This window comes from Haemaphysalis longicornis, unplaced genomic scaffold (genome assembly GCF_048455015.1).
Source record: "Haemaphysalis longicornis isolate Haplotype H1 unplaced genomic scaffold, Haemaphysalis longicornis Haplotype H1 scaffold_5, whole genome shotgun sequence".
Lineage (NCBI taxonomy): Eukaryota > Metazoa > Arthropoda > Arachnida > Ixodida > Ixodidae > Haemaphysalis > Haemaphysalis longicornis.
Window position 1 is genome coordinate 110,263,187 of NW_027526385.1, and position 15,110 is coordinate 110,278,296.

The 15,110-nt window shown below is 45.5% G+C and overlaps 1 protein-coding gene across 1 annotated transcript in view; it reads right to left on the reverse strand.

The window, feature by feature from the left end:
• The window catches only part of LOC144139369 (protein-cysteine N-palmitoyltransferase Rasp-like), a 36,834-nt gene that overhangs the window by 20,418 nt on the left and 1,306 nt on the right, over positions 1-15,110 (reverse strand). Inside the window, exons 2-6 of the mRNA XM_077671735.1 lie at positions 14,293-14,384; positions 8,304-8,371; positions 7,109-7,219; positions 5,786-5,980; positions 2,281-2,511 (exon numbers count right to left, since the gene is read on the reverse strand). Of these exons, the coding sequence (XP_077527861.1) occupies positions 2,281-2,511; positions 5,786-5,980; positions 7,109-7,219; positions 8,304-8,371; positions 14,293-14,384 (697 nt within the window). The remainder of the gene's footprint in view (positions 1-2,280; positions 2,512-5,785; positions 5,981-7,108; positions 7,220-8,303; positions 8,372-14,292; positions 14,385-15,110) is intronic.

Here is a 15,110-nt window from a genome sequence, read left to right on the forward strand (position 1 = left end):
GAGGGCCACGTTATTTTTGTATTTCATTCATGCTCCAACCTAATGTAGGCTTAGTTCCCATTACCGCGCACACCTCCACACCTTTAGCTATAGTACGAAGTTTTCCCGGAATAATTATATTATCGAACATCGATATTACGCATGGAATGAAGCAGCGGCACTCCTCCCCTTTTATTGTGATAGCAATGAATTTAGCGGAATGGCAAATATTTCGAATAATTGTGCAGTGCGGTTCGACCCTCGTTCTACCGTCGGGCTAACCTACGGCAGGGGAAACAGCCGATTTTTCTACTTTATGGTTACCACATGGTACACTGGCAGCCGTTTGTAGCTTTCGAAGCCATGCAAAAATTCTGGTTCAGCGTCATTGCTACGAAATTGTTTCCACGAGTGTATTCAGTAAATTTAAAGTAGTCGTTGGAGTTAGTTTGAAGCGTTTTGTGTCCGGTACTTTAAGCTCGGCGTGATCTTAGAATAGAGAGTAAGTGGGCTGTTTGGCGCATGTTTAGTTGGTCGCCTTCTCAGGGGCGTGTCTAGTTGACCATAGATTCTGGAGCGTCAAGCATGACATTTTAGTTACCCTTGTTACATAAAGCAGCGCCTCACAAAAGGGCTCAAATAGTTGAAATATGGACACAGTTTTTCTTTGTTGTACTGCAAAATATGTCAACCTAACAAAACCTGCCGGAGATCGGAAACGTACTGATGATGATGGTGGTGGTGGTAGTGATCCTTTGAATCGGGGTGTCGGTTTTCAGCAACCGACTTGCCAATTTTACTCCACTTACTTGCCCTACTGCTAGCCAACCTAATAGGTTTGCCTCCCGCCATCTCCCCTCACCCCTGTTTTAGACTCCCGTCGCTCCGTCTCCCTCTTTTCCTCCATCCGCTGTTCTAAGTTATCATCCTTTTTATTACTCCCCCTGCGTACGCATATATTCCTTAGTTTTCTTTCACATCCATTTCTGCCCCCTCTTCGTCACCTCTATGGCTCAATGGTACCCTTGTGACCTCTATGGTACCCTTGTGACAACCAGCGCCACCTGCACCACGTTTGGTGACACTTTCAACCCAAGTGAAAACGCCTGCAACCGCCGCTGAGCACGAAACTTAAGCTTCGGGCTAAAAAGTTCGCTTTCATTCACAGAGAGCAAGATAATGAATCTTAAACGAAAAACGGCGTATCCCGTGCATATGTGGGAAACGACAAAACTTTGAATATGTTTGCATCGTCATTATGGCAGTGTTCTCAACTGCACAGTGTAGTTCAGATAGCACCTTTTGAAATGATTGCACGGGCACGGCCTTTTGACCTACTTTCCATCGAGCGGTCGTGGCACTGGCGTCGTAGCAAAGCTGGGCTGCGGCGAAAGTGCGTATAGCATTTTAAAGCAAAGCTTTAATACTTCCGTCCAGCGATTTCGTGGAGGATGTGCGAATGACCTTTTGACCGGGGACACACCCCTCAAAGCGCATCGCGTGATTCGCCGGGCCCGCTGTTGGAGCCTGCGGGCGCCGACAGCGGTCGCCACCGCCGCTGTGGCCGAGGCAGTCAACCACCCCCGCAGCCGCCCATGCATCATGCGCTGGGTCGTTTCGGGCAACGTGACTCGTGTCGCGCCCGGCGAAGAGGAGCGGTGCGTTCGCCATGAATGAACGCCGCCTTCGTCCGGTCCCTTTCTGTGAGCGTTGCAGGGAACCGTACGGGTTTGAGACGTGGTCAGCAATTCAGCTAAACCAAAGGTTTAACCAAGCGATACCAAGACTCAACCAGACTAAGCCAAGCTTTTGCTTTGCATATCCAAGGTTTGCTGAGCTAAGCCGCAGCCATTTTTTGATCTGCTTGTCACTTCCTGACGTCGTTATGACGACGCTCCTGGTCTTTCATTGCCGCCAGGCGTTGTTGCCCTGGTTCACATCTTCGAGCAGACATATATACCATCTCAGTCTGGGCCACGTTTTGTAGTTTGCGAAGACGATCCTATTCTACGTGACACTTCTTCCGATCCTGGATGTCCTGAACGCTTCGGAAATGGTTTCGCGCAATTTTGCTGGTGCGTGTTCAAGTACCCTTCAGACGCATCGGCGGGGGTGGAATACTCGCGGAGACGACCGTGCCATCTGGTTATTTTGTGAGAAACTAAGGATGCTCCTCCTGGCCACCGGAGCGTCAAGGGAAGAGTAGCCGCCAGGCACGAGTGGAGTAGTCGGCAAGGGAACAACAGCAACAGCATGCCCTCAAAAGCCCCGGGGGAGGTCAATAAAACTTCGTTTTAGTACCTGGGCGTCGAAGTCATCGAAGTTCTGCAGCGGACCGAAGTAGAGCGGTGGCAGGTAAAGTACGTAGGCCAGCGTCCTCCAGTAGGGGGGAAACCGACGGCGGTTCTCGTCCTTGCGCAGACGCTCAGCTCGGATAAAGTCCAGGCTGAAGCTCAGGCAGCGCAGCACGTTCCAGGCGTAGGTGGTGTACGTCACCATGTAGCACTGTTTTCCGTACAAGGCGTACAGAGGCTGGGCGGGCAAAGATGCGGGTCAGGTAAACACACTGGCATCGCGGATTTCATATGCGGACATTGCACACATACATACACAAGTGGCCTAATAGAGGACTAACGATTACTTTACTTTCCATCGACACCATGGTCTTCTTAGTGAGAAACAGATGGTAGCTTAAAAGGCTGCAGTGTATTTTGTCACCGAAGACAATGAGGTAGCTGCAACCTCTTGGGGCGCAGCTGATGCTTTCAAGGCACAGGGAAAGCCTCCGCCGTACAAATACATAAATATTTATCTGTTACCGTGTCTAACGACATATTGTATTTGACTCAACAGTAAAGCTGTTGTGTCTACTTTATTTATTTATTTATTTATTTATTTATTTATTTATTTATTTATTTATTTATTTATTTATTTATTTATTTATTTAGTATATACATGCCTTCAGGTACACTCCAACATCAAATCAAAAGTTCGAAATTTCACTTTTTTAATGTAAGGATGCATAACTTCATGAGTGTTAATCCGAGAAAATTCTGGATGCACCTAACGAAAAAGAGGGAATAAAGAAATTGAAAGTGAATAATGTTGATGTCATTGTCCCGCGCTCCTTGGCAATAGCCTTCAATGATTACTTTTCCTCTGTATTTGTACGGACAGTCGACTCACCATCAGAATGTTTGGTGCCTTGCATAAATATACCTCATTTGGTTGCTACCGAGAAGGGCATTTTCTCCGTTCTGCTCCACCTCGACGCAAAAAAAAAAATCAGCTGGACCGGACGATATACCAAATGCTTTCCTTGTTAGGTATGCTGAGTGTTGCTCAAGATTTTTGTTTGTAATTTTTCGAGAAAGAGAGAGAGAAAACATTTTATTGAGCTCAAATGTGAGAGTGGAACCCTAGTCCGGGAATCCATGCGTTGCCCTCGCCGTCTTGGCCCGTGTCACCAGGAGAGTCTGGTCCTCCGGTTGACAGCTGGTCAACAGTGTCTCCCACAGCTCGGGAAAGGAACAGGTGGAGAGGGGTGGTAGGGCTGGGTTGTGAGCGTATTCCACAATTATATGCTGGAGGGTACCTAGCTGTGGACAAAACTTGCATAGCGCGGTGTACTCTGTGGGAAACAATAAATTCATTCGAACCGGGTGAACGTACGTGCCTGCTTGTAATTGTCGGAGTGTTATTTCCTGAGTTTTGCTGAGGGATGGGTGAGGGCACGGGAATTTTGTCTGGTGGTCCGGTAAAATTGAGTAATTTCCTGATAGGTGAGAAGTGACGTCGGAGCTGCGGTGACCTCTGGGGCTCGGTGGGCCAGTTCGCGAGCGTGTTGGTGGGCGAAGTTGTTGCCCGTTACAGAGGCATGGGCCTTCCTTCCTTCGAGAAAGCATCCTACGAGGTGAAGTTCCAGAAGACTGGAAAAAGGCTAAAGCCGTCCCCGTTTGATATTAATTTTGATATTAAAAATTTGATATTAAAAATTACCGGCCGATTTCTCTCTTATGCACAGCAAGTAAAGTGATGGAACACTTTCTTTTCAAACATATCAGCTCATTCTTGGAACAAAATTACTTCTTTTCTCCTAATCAACACGGATTTCGGCGTGGGTTTTCAACCGTAACGCAGTAAATTCATACTACAAACGATTTTTTTTAATCGCTTGATGAAGGCGGACAAATTGACGCAGTTTTTATAGATTTTGAAAAAGCCTTCGACCGTGTCTCCCATTCTCACTTGCTGTTTAAAATAAGAAAATTATTAGCTAACCCCAAAATTCTCCGGTGGCTTGATCCGTATTTGTCAGGCAGATGTCAGTACGTCCACATTGCTAATAATACGTCAAACTTAGCCCCCGTATACTCTGGTGTTCCTCAAGGTTAGGTCCTGGGTCCACTTTTATTTTTGATTTATTTGAACGATCTGTCTTCTTCATCTTCAGTGCGCTGTCGGCTTTTTGCCGACGACTGCGTTGCGTACCTTCCTGTTCGCACGAGAGAGGACCAGACTGCCCTCAGCACGTATCTAAGTGCTATCACTGACTGGGGCAATTCCTGGAAAATGAGCCTCAATGTAAAAAAGTGTGCCCAAACGACCATAACGCGTAAAAGAGACCCCCTCGAATTTCCTTACAAACTGAACAATACTGCACTCCAAACTGTAAACCAGTTTAAATACCTAGATGTAACAATAACTTCAAATCTAAGCTGGAACACACATATTCCAATCATATCATCAATTGCTACTCAACGTTTGTGGTTGCTAAGGCACCGATTAAAACATTGCACAAGCAAAACAAAACAATTGGCATACACATCTTTAGTACGACCTACATTGGAATATGCAGATGTTGTGTGCGATCCCCATACGAAAGCAGACATACACTATCTCGAACGCATTCAAAACAAATGCCTACGGTTTCATTTACAACACGTACGGCAGGCGTGTTTCAGTTACAGAGCTACGTACCCGATCAGGACTTCCAACACTACAGGCACGCCGGAAACTACACCGCCTAAAATTTCTTTTCAACATTGTTAACAATAACTTAGGAATAGCCTTTAACACCTACATGCAGTTTAATACATCGCGTCAAACACGTAACAAACATGCCGACAATCGAAATGCCCTCCACCAATTAATGCTCACCGTTTTTTTTTTTCCACGAACAATATCGGATTGGAATGCGCTGCGACAAGCTGTCACTGAAATTGTGACCCCGGAATCATTCGTATCATCTATCAGTTTAAACTTTTAACAAACAGGGCCCGCAAGACGCCAACGAGCGTTATCGCCTCACGTTGGGCAAACATTGTGTACATTTCAACTTGTGTGTATTTTCTTGGAAGCCGGGGTGCACCGACCCAACAGTCTGTTTTCTGGCGTATTATGCGCTTTTTTTTTGCCTGTTCCTGCTCCGGAACCTTTGTGATGGATGTACTTAACCAAGAGTGCTTTTGTCGGCTATGTTACGCGCTATTCTTTTTCGGATTGTTGGTTTCTGCTCAGAAAACTTTGTCTCCCTTGTTCGGTTACGTGTTTCGCTGTACCACGCGAGTTCTCCGCTGCACCACAGTGCTGAATGTGTCAATATGTAACCACTCCTGCCTTGGCTGCCAACAGGTGGATGGTAGTATATTAGAAATAAATAAATAAAACATCCTTCCCATAAGGGTTCATTACAGTGAATTGCTAAGCTTTATCTGGTATTTATCCGTTCCCTATGGCGTCAGCTTCTGTGACTTCTGTGGCCCCCCTAAAATACTTTTGCGTGAATATCGCAAAGGGAACTCACGCTCAACATGTTCATAGGCAGCAAGTATTTTTGGAGTATCATGGCCACGGCGGTGGCGTAGCAGGCCACGGGCAATCGCAGGCTGGCTACGGCGAAAAACACGGCGTGCTGAGTGACGAAGCCTAACGCAGATGGCCAGGATATATGTGACGCCACGAAGAGCGTTGAATAGGCGACGTAAAAGACAGGCACCATCTGCAAAAGAGATCAAATTGTGTAGCAGTATTGGACAAACTCGGCGGGTATCTCCCTTTGATACAGGGCAGTTATATTTTTAGATGTTTAAGCATAACTATTTGTAATTGATGAGGAAACGCGCCTGTCCGTCTGTAGCTGAGGATGTGGCACCATTTCGCCACATACGTAAATGGTAATATTATAAGACTCCGGGGATTTCGTACATTAATCTCAGGACACTTAAATTTCCCCTTAAAACAGTCCCCACAGTAGTGCATTTTTGTGGGGTCTGTACGTGCTCATTCACAGCACAGGGGCTCGGCAGACTCATGGAAGTAATGTACAGTCATACAGTTCATAATCTACAAGCCACTCAGGCTTATCTAAAGCGACACAACTGATATCTCAAGACAGCGGCAAAAAAGAATAGGGCGCTACGCAGACGAGGACGAACATAGAAACATATTTATTCTCGTCTGCTTAGCGCCTTATTCTTTTTTTTACCGCAGTCACAACCAACTAGCTAACTGTGACCTGACTGCTGCCCTCTGGGGTCAAGCGGTTCGAGTTGGTGCGTTACACACATGGTAGGATGCCTATGATGCGATAGTGAAACGGACAGCCCCATGTTTGACCGCTTAAGCAAAGTTTCAGTCCTTCCACGTTTCATTCAGCTAATTGGCTAGGAAGTATGCTCAATCGCAAATTACAAAAAACCGGGTTTGTTCTTAATTTTTAATTGCGTGACTCTGACACTGCCATTAGTATTGTAGAGTGGACGTACGCTACAGCATAGCCATTAAATGCGGTGCTTTTGCACCAAATATTTTCCAGCTTCAAATTTACGTTCTGATGAAAACGTTTATGAAGGTATTACGTATACGGTTGCCGACGAACGTTCTATAAATAATGGCGTTAGGATATACACTTGTTACACACCACTGCAAAACTTTGAGCCATTTTTCTCTCATGTTCTACAGACGCATATCCCTGCAAAATAACGGAACAGGCAGGTCCGCAAGCTTCTGCTTTCACGGAACCGAATGGCGCTCAACGCCAACTGCAATGGGGGTTAGTCCCCACTTGCAGAATACGTTTTTTTTTTTTTGCTTCGTTCCCGCGTACGTCCATCGATTGCGTGCTCACCGAAGGTGCAAAGTGGACCGTAAGCCTAGCCAGCAAGGGGTGCAGGACGAGCCATTTCCAAGTTGCCACGAAGAAGTCCCGTGTGATCTGCCATCCCGTATTCGAGATGTCCTGCGAGAAAAATTAAATTAGAAAAAAGCAATGCATTTATTCACTCCTTCTTGACGGTCCTTATTCATGTATTGACACTGCCAAAATTTTCAAAATTGTCAAAATCTTCAAAATTGTCCAAATTGTCAAAACTGTCAAAATTATCAAAATTTTCAAAATTGTGAAAATGTTTTGTGCCAAGCCGGGAATGCACCGGCACCAAAAAAATTTCAATGTACAAGATTACGTCCCGAAGTAATTTGAAATGTTTTATGCCAGAAAGCTAGAGCAACCACCTTTGTTTCTCACGGTCCTAAAATATATCGGACACATTTAAAACTAAAGCTTATTCCTTCAATTATTTGTGGTCGAGTAGGCTTAGGGTTGGCCTAGAAGATTTGGACAAAGGGTTTAAAATATTTTGACGCTCTTCGCACTCATAGCACGGACACTCTTGATGCTCACTTGACACCCTCAAAAGTGTACCCCTTTTTCACACACTTGAAAGTAGATTTTACCGCTTCTTCTCTTCTTCCGTCAGTCAGTTTATTGTAAAATTATCCTTCCTCATCATCGGTTGAAGCCGTTGTTTGCATTAATTTAAAGCCAACTTCTGAACTTCGCAACTGAAGTTTTAAATACTACATTCGCAAAAACTCAATAGTGAACTGATTTTTTGCTAGCGACAAGCTTCTGCTCATATCATTTGCTCCTTCAATCATCACTAAGAAATCTGCTTAGTTTCCCGCTAACCATGTCAATGTTGCCCTAATTCCAACGTTCGTACCTTGCAGGACCAGACACCACAAACACAACCTAGTAAGGGTGATCTCTTTTGTGTATAAATAAAAACATATATCTGACTTGCCTATCTCTCTCTCCCTTTATCTCTTTTTCTCTGCCAATCTATTTTTCTCTCTCGCCCTCCGCATTGAATATTCCGTCAACGCGCTCTTGCACCCTTACGTACTGGTGCCGCCATGTGCGAAATAAATTATATTGCGACAAGATTGTCGTTACCACTTCAAGGGTCAAACCTACTAGAGTCATCACTAGTCGTTAAAAACTAGGTCATTTGTTGTATTGTAGCAACTTCGTATCTTACCTGCTTTCTCGTCAGCCCATAAGGACTTTTGGCGAATGCACGTTTCATTTCTCCGGGAAGGTTTATATCTGCAACAAAGGTGGTTACTTGATTATGAAAAGCTACATTTTTGCGTTAAATGGGCAGTAACATCTTTGTGATGCGAAGCTACATCTTCGAGGTCAACGGGGAATAAGAATCGTACGCAGAACATAGAAGTAAAGTTGATATTTTGAGTTTCAAAGTAGTTCACGTTTGAAAACGAGTGGCGAAATCTGTATTTAATTAAGCAACAAACAACTTCGCGACTGATTTTTCACCAATTAAAGGTTCTCGCTATCGTAAATCGTTCCACTCTATCCGTTGGCTGGGACAACGCCGCCTGTATTAACATTGCCTGACGCGTCGCGCGCTTTTCAATGGGAAATGTAGGGACGCTTAGTTCACGCACTGATCCGCTATGTGGCGCGTGCCGACGGACATCTCGCCTTACGTCACTGCTCGCGACTCGCAAACGCTGCACCCACTTCTACGACGTCTGTCTGTCAGCTTGCCTGTTGGGCTTCAAGGGCCGTTTCGCTTACATCTTAGCCGCGACAGGGCGCTAGTTCTGTGGCGCACTGGGGATCTCGTTCAACGTGTCGCTCTCTTCATACTTGCTGCATTTTTCCAAAGATAAAGACGGAGGCGGGCTGAAATAGTGTAAGAACATATTGATTGTCGGGTAGACATATAGCTAACAGAAAAACGATATTTTCAGATGGGGCAGACATTATTTTACTGATAATTTTCTTTCTGGAGTATTTAGAGAAGAAAAAATTGCGTGCACGTTTGTTGTTCAGGCGCTCACTTCTACGATTACTTACCAATAATATCACGTGCTTGTAAACTTAAAAAAAATTGTAGGAAACAAAAGGATAAGCAGCTGGGATCCCGCCACGCTGTCCGGGCGCTTCTACAGTACAGTCCTCAATTTTAGAAGTGCGTATACCGATGCGGAGTGTGAACAGCGGGGTCAAAACAATACCTAAATGCGGAGGGGATATAGGTGGGATGCCCCACTCAGAAAATTTCAGGGCCTGCGATCCGAGTAGAAAAGCGCGCAAAGCCGGCATCAGCCTGCGGCAGCGCAAGGGATTTTGCTTCGCGACAAAGGAAGTTTTATCAGTGACAGACCAAGACAGACAGGCATGGTGAAAAACAAGAAGGCGTAGGAGCGCCGCTTTGGGAACGCTAAACAAACTTTCTACTATTTTTCATAGTTTCCGAGAAGCGGCGCTGGCTGGCGGACACGAAAGCACGCTGGAAGGCTACGGAGCGGGGAAGGGTAGGAGAGAGCAACAGGAGAGTGGCTGTTTGGCCATTTTTCGCTCACGCGTTAGGCAATGTTTATACAGGCGGCGTTGGCTGGGAGGTAACCCAGCGCGACTGCTCTGAATTTTGTTTTTTTCAGCTTCTCACGGTCTCGTGCGCCTGGGTTAAATATGAGACATCGGTAGATTGGATTAGATTGGTAACACTTCATTGGGGCCTGCGAATAAAATCATATTGCTAGATCTTTATGGCTTGGCCGGAGTCGTCACCGCAGATGTAGCCAACCCGGCTAGGGGCCCTCCGCTCCCCGTCAAAGGGTCGCCGGGGTCCCCCTGGCTGCCCAGAGCCATGATGACTCGCTAGACAGCCTAGGGTTGAAGATTATGAACTTCAGACGGTGCCGCTTCTCCGAGAACTCGGTCACCGGTGGCATTTAACGCGTGATTGGGTTGAAGTTGACCTGATGCTATTGTAACTCATAAACGCGATTATACAATTCATGGAGTGCAATTCTAAAACCCTTTGTCTTTCGTACACAGTGCTACAATTTTAAAAACCTTAACTGACTTCATAAAGTGCTGTTGATGCAGCTACGGCGTTCAACCAAACCACGGTAAAAAAAAAACTTACAACGCGACAATTTGTTTTACTTACAACAGTTTTCTGTTAAACGCCTACCAGCCCTCAACAAGGAGGGTGGAATTGATAGAACGGTCTTGTGGTTTAAGCCCAACTTCATCTGCAGATGAATTCTACAGCTTTACTTGTCAATCAGAATTCATCCGGAGCCCTCCACTACGGCACGCATCATCACCTGTGTACCGGCGGAGCGTTAAACCTTAATAAATACTAGTAGACCATAACTAAGAGGCTGTTCATTTTGAGGCGTCTATTGTAATCTTCACAATATTGAAAGCCGGATCTGGGAGAATTTTCTGCAAATATTTGTGCTTTGCAACAAACTCTGTGAACTGCACCAAACGACGTGAAATACTAGGCGAGCTGCTTCGTTGCAACAAAAAAATCGAAGCCGTTTCACTCACTGTGAAAGCTGTCGGAAGTGCAGAGCCGTGATTCGCCATAATGGGCTGTAGCGCCGTTATCCGCTTGCTGCTACCACCCAATGCAATTCAAATTTCCTGCCTTCGCAATGCTAGCGCCCCCCGCCTGAAACTGCGCCAGTGGGAGTTCTGTTCTTTTTGTGCTTGCTTTTCCTCCAGCACGTGCCGGCGTTACACTGCCACTTTTTTCGCTTACTATCGTAAAAACCAACCCAACAAACGTTCCGAACTAAATGAACTCTGGCGCTGGAGGTTAATTACGTATATTTTGCCTCAAATGTGCATCCAGTTTTCTTTGCGCTAAACGATGGGGCCAGCTGTTCACGAGTTTTTAACGGTTATGACTCTTTAAACCACTTCGTTTTCGAAGCCTCTACGGGACGCCCTACGACAGTACGCCGGTCTCTGCTTGGGTCCGTTATTGCGCTGCGCCACCTGATTCCGGCAGTCGCTTGACATCGAGCGTCACAGCGAGCTACGCCGACAAGGCGAGCCCGTTAAGTGCTCCGCCCTTAAAATAGGTCGCATATTTCTCGGTAAACTGCCCAAGGGACAAGCTTCCTTTGTTTCATACGTCACGGATAGCACGGGGAACGCTCGACCAATTAGCGCTTCATACGACTCGGCTCCATGAGCGCATCTTTCCGAATTGCGACAGAACAATTGGCATCGCGAGAAAATGGGCGGGCCACGGACAATGCTTTTTATAAAAGCGAAGCTTTCAATGCCTCACTGGTGGCGTTGAACGCAAAAACGCACTGCAGGGGAAGCCAACTTTCAACAACGGGAGGGCACATGGTGATGGGCTTCCACAAAGGAACATCAATCGCCTCAAAAGAAGAAAAACGCTTCCCGCGGTCGGAATCGAACCGTCGTTCCTCGCGTTATGAAGCTGACGTCTATCCGACTGCGCCATTTCGATGCGGTCCTAGTCGCTTGAATTACGATCTTTGACTTTGACCTTGGTTGCATGGCAGAAGGCTGCGCGTTTTAACCATCTTTCTCTGAAAAAAAAAAACTTTGATTTCTTTTATCCAAGTCTGGAACACCTCCTGCGCTGTAACAAAACGTTCTCCTTATGCCGGTACGCTTCCCAAAATCCGTCCCGCACCCCTCTTCTGTTACGCTCCTAGGGGCCCCCGCTACGGTGGCGTTGGCACAAAATTCAAAAAGCCTTGAGGGCTCTTCTGCGATATCAGGCGCCCGTTTTTTTAACCCTGGTATTACTAGCGTAGAGCTGCATGAAAGAAGATACGCTGCTGTTATTTTCTACAGAAGTTCGCGAATCCTATATTTTCTGCAGCCACAGGACACTTTCACAAAGTTTGTAAGAAAGAAAAAAGAATTGCTGCTCACACCATTGGCTTAAACTCGAGAAGTCATGCTTCTGGAAAAAAGAAAACGTACTAGGGTTGCTTTGAAGCCACCAGCAACCAGAGACAATTTATTTCATTACCAGTAATTCCTGGATTCCCATTATTTTACCGCGCGGCACCCCATCCTCTGCATTTACCGCTCTGATTGAGCTACAGGTCTGTCACACTGCCCTTTGCCTACACCAATCATCACACATCGTTCACCTTATACAGCTTCAAAGCGTCTTTTTTTCTCTTCAGGGACACCACCAAGCTTGTGTCGCATTGTGTGTCTTATTTTAGGACTAAGTGAGGTGTGATGACTTTGAGAGATTTGATATGGTATTGGGGACGATTAGGCGGAGCAATTGCCGGCAGCTATGCAAGGCTAAGTCCGCCTTAATCAACAATACTTACTTACCTAGTTACTTAAAAGTACAGGAACATTGAATGCTATGTAACTTTTACAGCAAGGCTGTCTGTGACTAGGATCCATCAGGTCGCCTCCGGACGCAGACCGCAGAAAAAATTTCAGAGTTTGGGGAAAAAATCACGAAAAGTTTAAAAGGTCCTCGAGCCTCCATATTTTCGCACAAGATATATGATGGCTGATATTGCCCGTATAAAAATATTGGCCGCGTATCTGCTCCATTCGCTGCAAATGTCACCGAAAGACGATAGTCAACTCGCTCCCCTGGCAAGTAAATGCTTCCCTTCTCTTTCCCGATCACCTCTCATGCTGTTCCTCTGCCGTTTCGTTCCTCCCAAGATAACGAGCTAAATCTTCACTCAAGTCAACTTAAATTTACCTCGTTCCACTGTTCCAAGTAGGGTGCCTGGATGCCAGCGCTGCCGTACGGGGGAGGCGCGCATTTATTGAGGCACCCTACTACAACGTTTATAGAACCACGTTGCCCTACTCTACGAGCGTTCCAAGTGGAACGTGGAACCTATCCAGTGGAACTTTTCGTTGCTGTTGCCGCTTGATATTTTTAAATGCCACCAGGCAGCGCGGGAAACCGCAGGCAACGGTTTTCTGCAGTTGATTTTGTTTGCTATCGCAAAATCCAAGCATCCGTGAATTTTTTAATAAAGGAACACTGCAAATATCGCTCATGTATTGATTATCTGTCATATTTGCGTAAGTATAAACATTAACACAGGACTTGGACATTTAGACTTGGCTGCGGGTATATAAGACTGTTGCGCAATTCTCCTTTCACTTTAGCTAAGTGGATGAATCGAGTCACCGACAGACAGACAGACAGATAGACAGACAGACAGACAGACAGACAGACAGACAGACAGACAGACCAAAATTTCTGCGTTTAAGTAGCCCGAGAAAGTCTATCACCTTTAAATTGCCTTTCCAGCAACGCACTCTGTTTAGAGGCAAATCCGAATTAAAGGGAATCAGGGTGAGTCCGAAAATTGCCTCCAACATAACAAATGTCCCCAGCATAACACATGTCCTCAACATAACAAGTGTGCAATGTAGCTGACCCCCAACACAGCAAATCTCACCACAGCGCAAGCTTCGCGAGGCTTCTCTCTTCACATGATGGGAAGGCTCTGAATTTTATAGTACTGTTTGCTAGATGAGGTTTGTGTTATTTAAAGACAGTATAAACAGCTGAAATTTCTGCATGCATTTATTGTGACTTTAAATGGCCCCGCTGCCCCAGTGTTTCTCAGAAAAACGCTTAGGCGAGCTACACCAATCCAGGGCTTCACCATGCATTATTAGTGATGCCACGAAATGTAGTGGGAAACGTTCATGCGGCGTCGCTGCTTCTTTTCCCGCTTTGGGCATTTTCTTATGCTACGAATGGCACCCTTGCATTCACGACAGCCTAATCAATCTATATTGGCCAGCTCGGTTTTAAACATTACTGTTTAGTTTAGACTCCGCCTCCAATATCAATGGCTCATGAAACAATAAGCACATAAGTTTGCGGCCCTCATTCACTTCCTGTAAATAAGGTGCCTTATACTAAAGCACTCGCACCATATCAACTTGTCCAACTACCCAGTCACACTCCCTTGTATATAATGAAGAACAATCCTATACAAAAGGGCTTCGAATGCTTCCTAGAGATTGACTCAGAGGTATCTGAGCATGGCCGTGTTTTAGCGTGAATATTTTTTCTCAAAGAAATACAAGCTGTGAAAGAAGCGAGGGAAGGCTTGGGACGCTGAACCATCTTCGATTAATGGTTCAGATAGTCATCGAAGCTGCCTCCCACAGTCCAACATTCGGGTAGTTGCTAGGAAACTTACGTTCTTCATGAATAGCGAATTTCCATAAGGGGTATATAGCGATAGGAACAGCAGTAATCCAGAGGAATATTTTGGCGATCTGCCATATTGACCTGGAAGAGGTATCATTTAGTTAGGTGCCATGTAGCAAATAGCATACAATCAATTAAGTTAAAGCCACGTGAAGGCAAAATATTTCACGTTACTATACCGAAAGAACACTTGCGCTAGCATGTAACAGAAGGCTGTACTCACGAGAAACTTCATAGAAAGTTTTAATTTTGTGGCAGTATGTGCCTAACACAAAAACATCGACGATTCGTTTGTGATGCACTGCAAATATATCTTACGTCCGCCTTAGACAACTGCTAAAAATTAATCGGTGCTAAAACAGGGACGAGAGGAACACGTAACTCACAACACGGTGATTAATTTTTAGCAGTAAATACCAACTCGCCCACATCAAACTTTTGTTGCCTTAGTTTGCTCCTTAAACTTCTCAATTGACGAGATCCATTTCTCGCTGCATTTCTCACTTTTGACCCTGCCGTTTAGCAATACGACGACCTAGATTTGTCTGCAGCACTGTTTCGCTCTGCTTTAACCTGAATAACACGTACAGGTGCGCCAAAAAAGTAAACGGAGCACGTGTTCGAGATTTTGAGGTGATTTCTTTGCCATGTGCCTACCAGCAACTTCTAAGTGAATTTTAAAGGAAGTCATTCTTAAATAAGATTGGGCCACGGATATTCTAACTCGATTGGCAGCCGCATAGAAGGGAAATGATTTTATTTTCACGAAGCCGTGCTCCGTTTACTTTTTGGGGCACCTGTACGTGT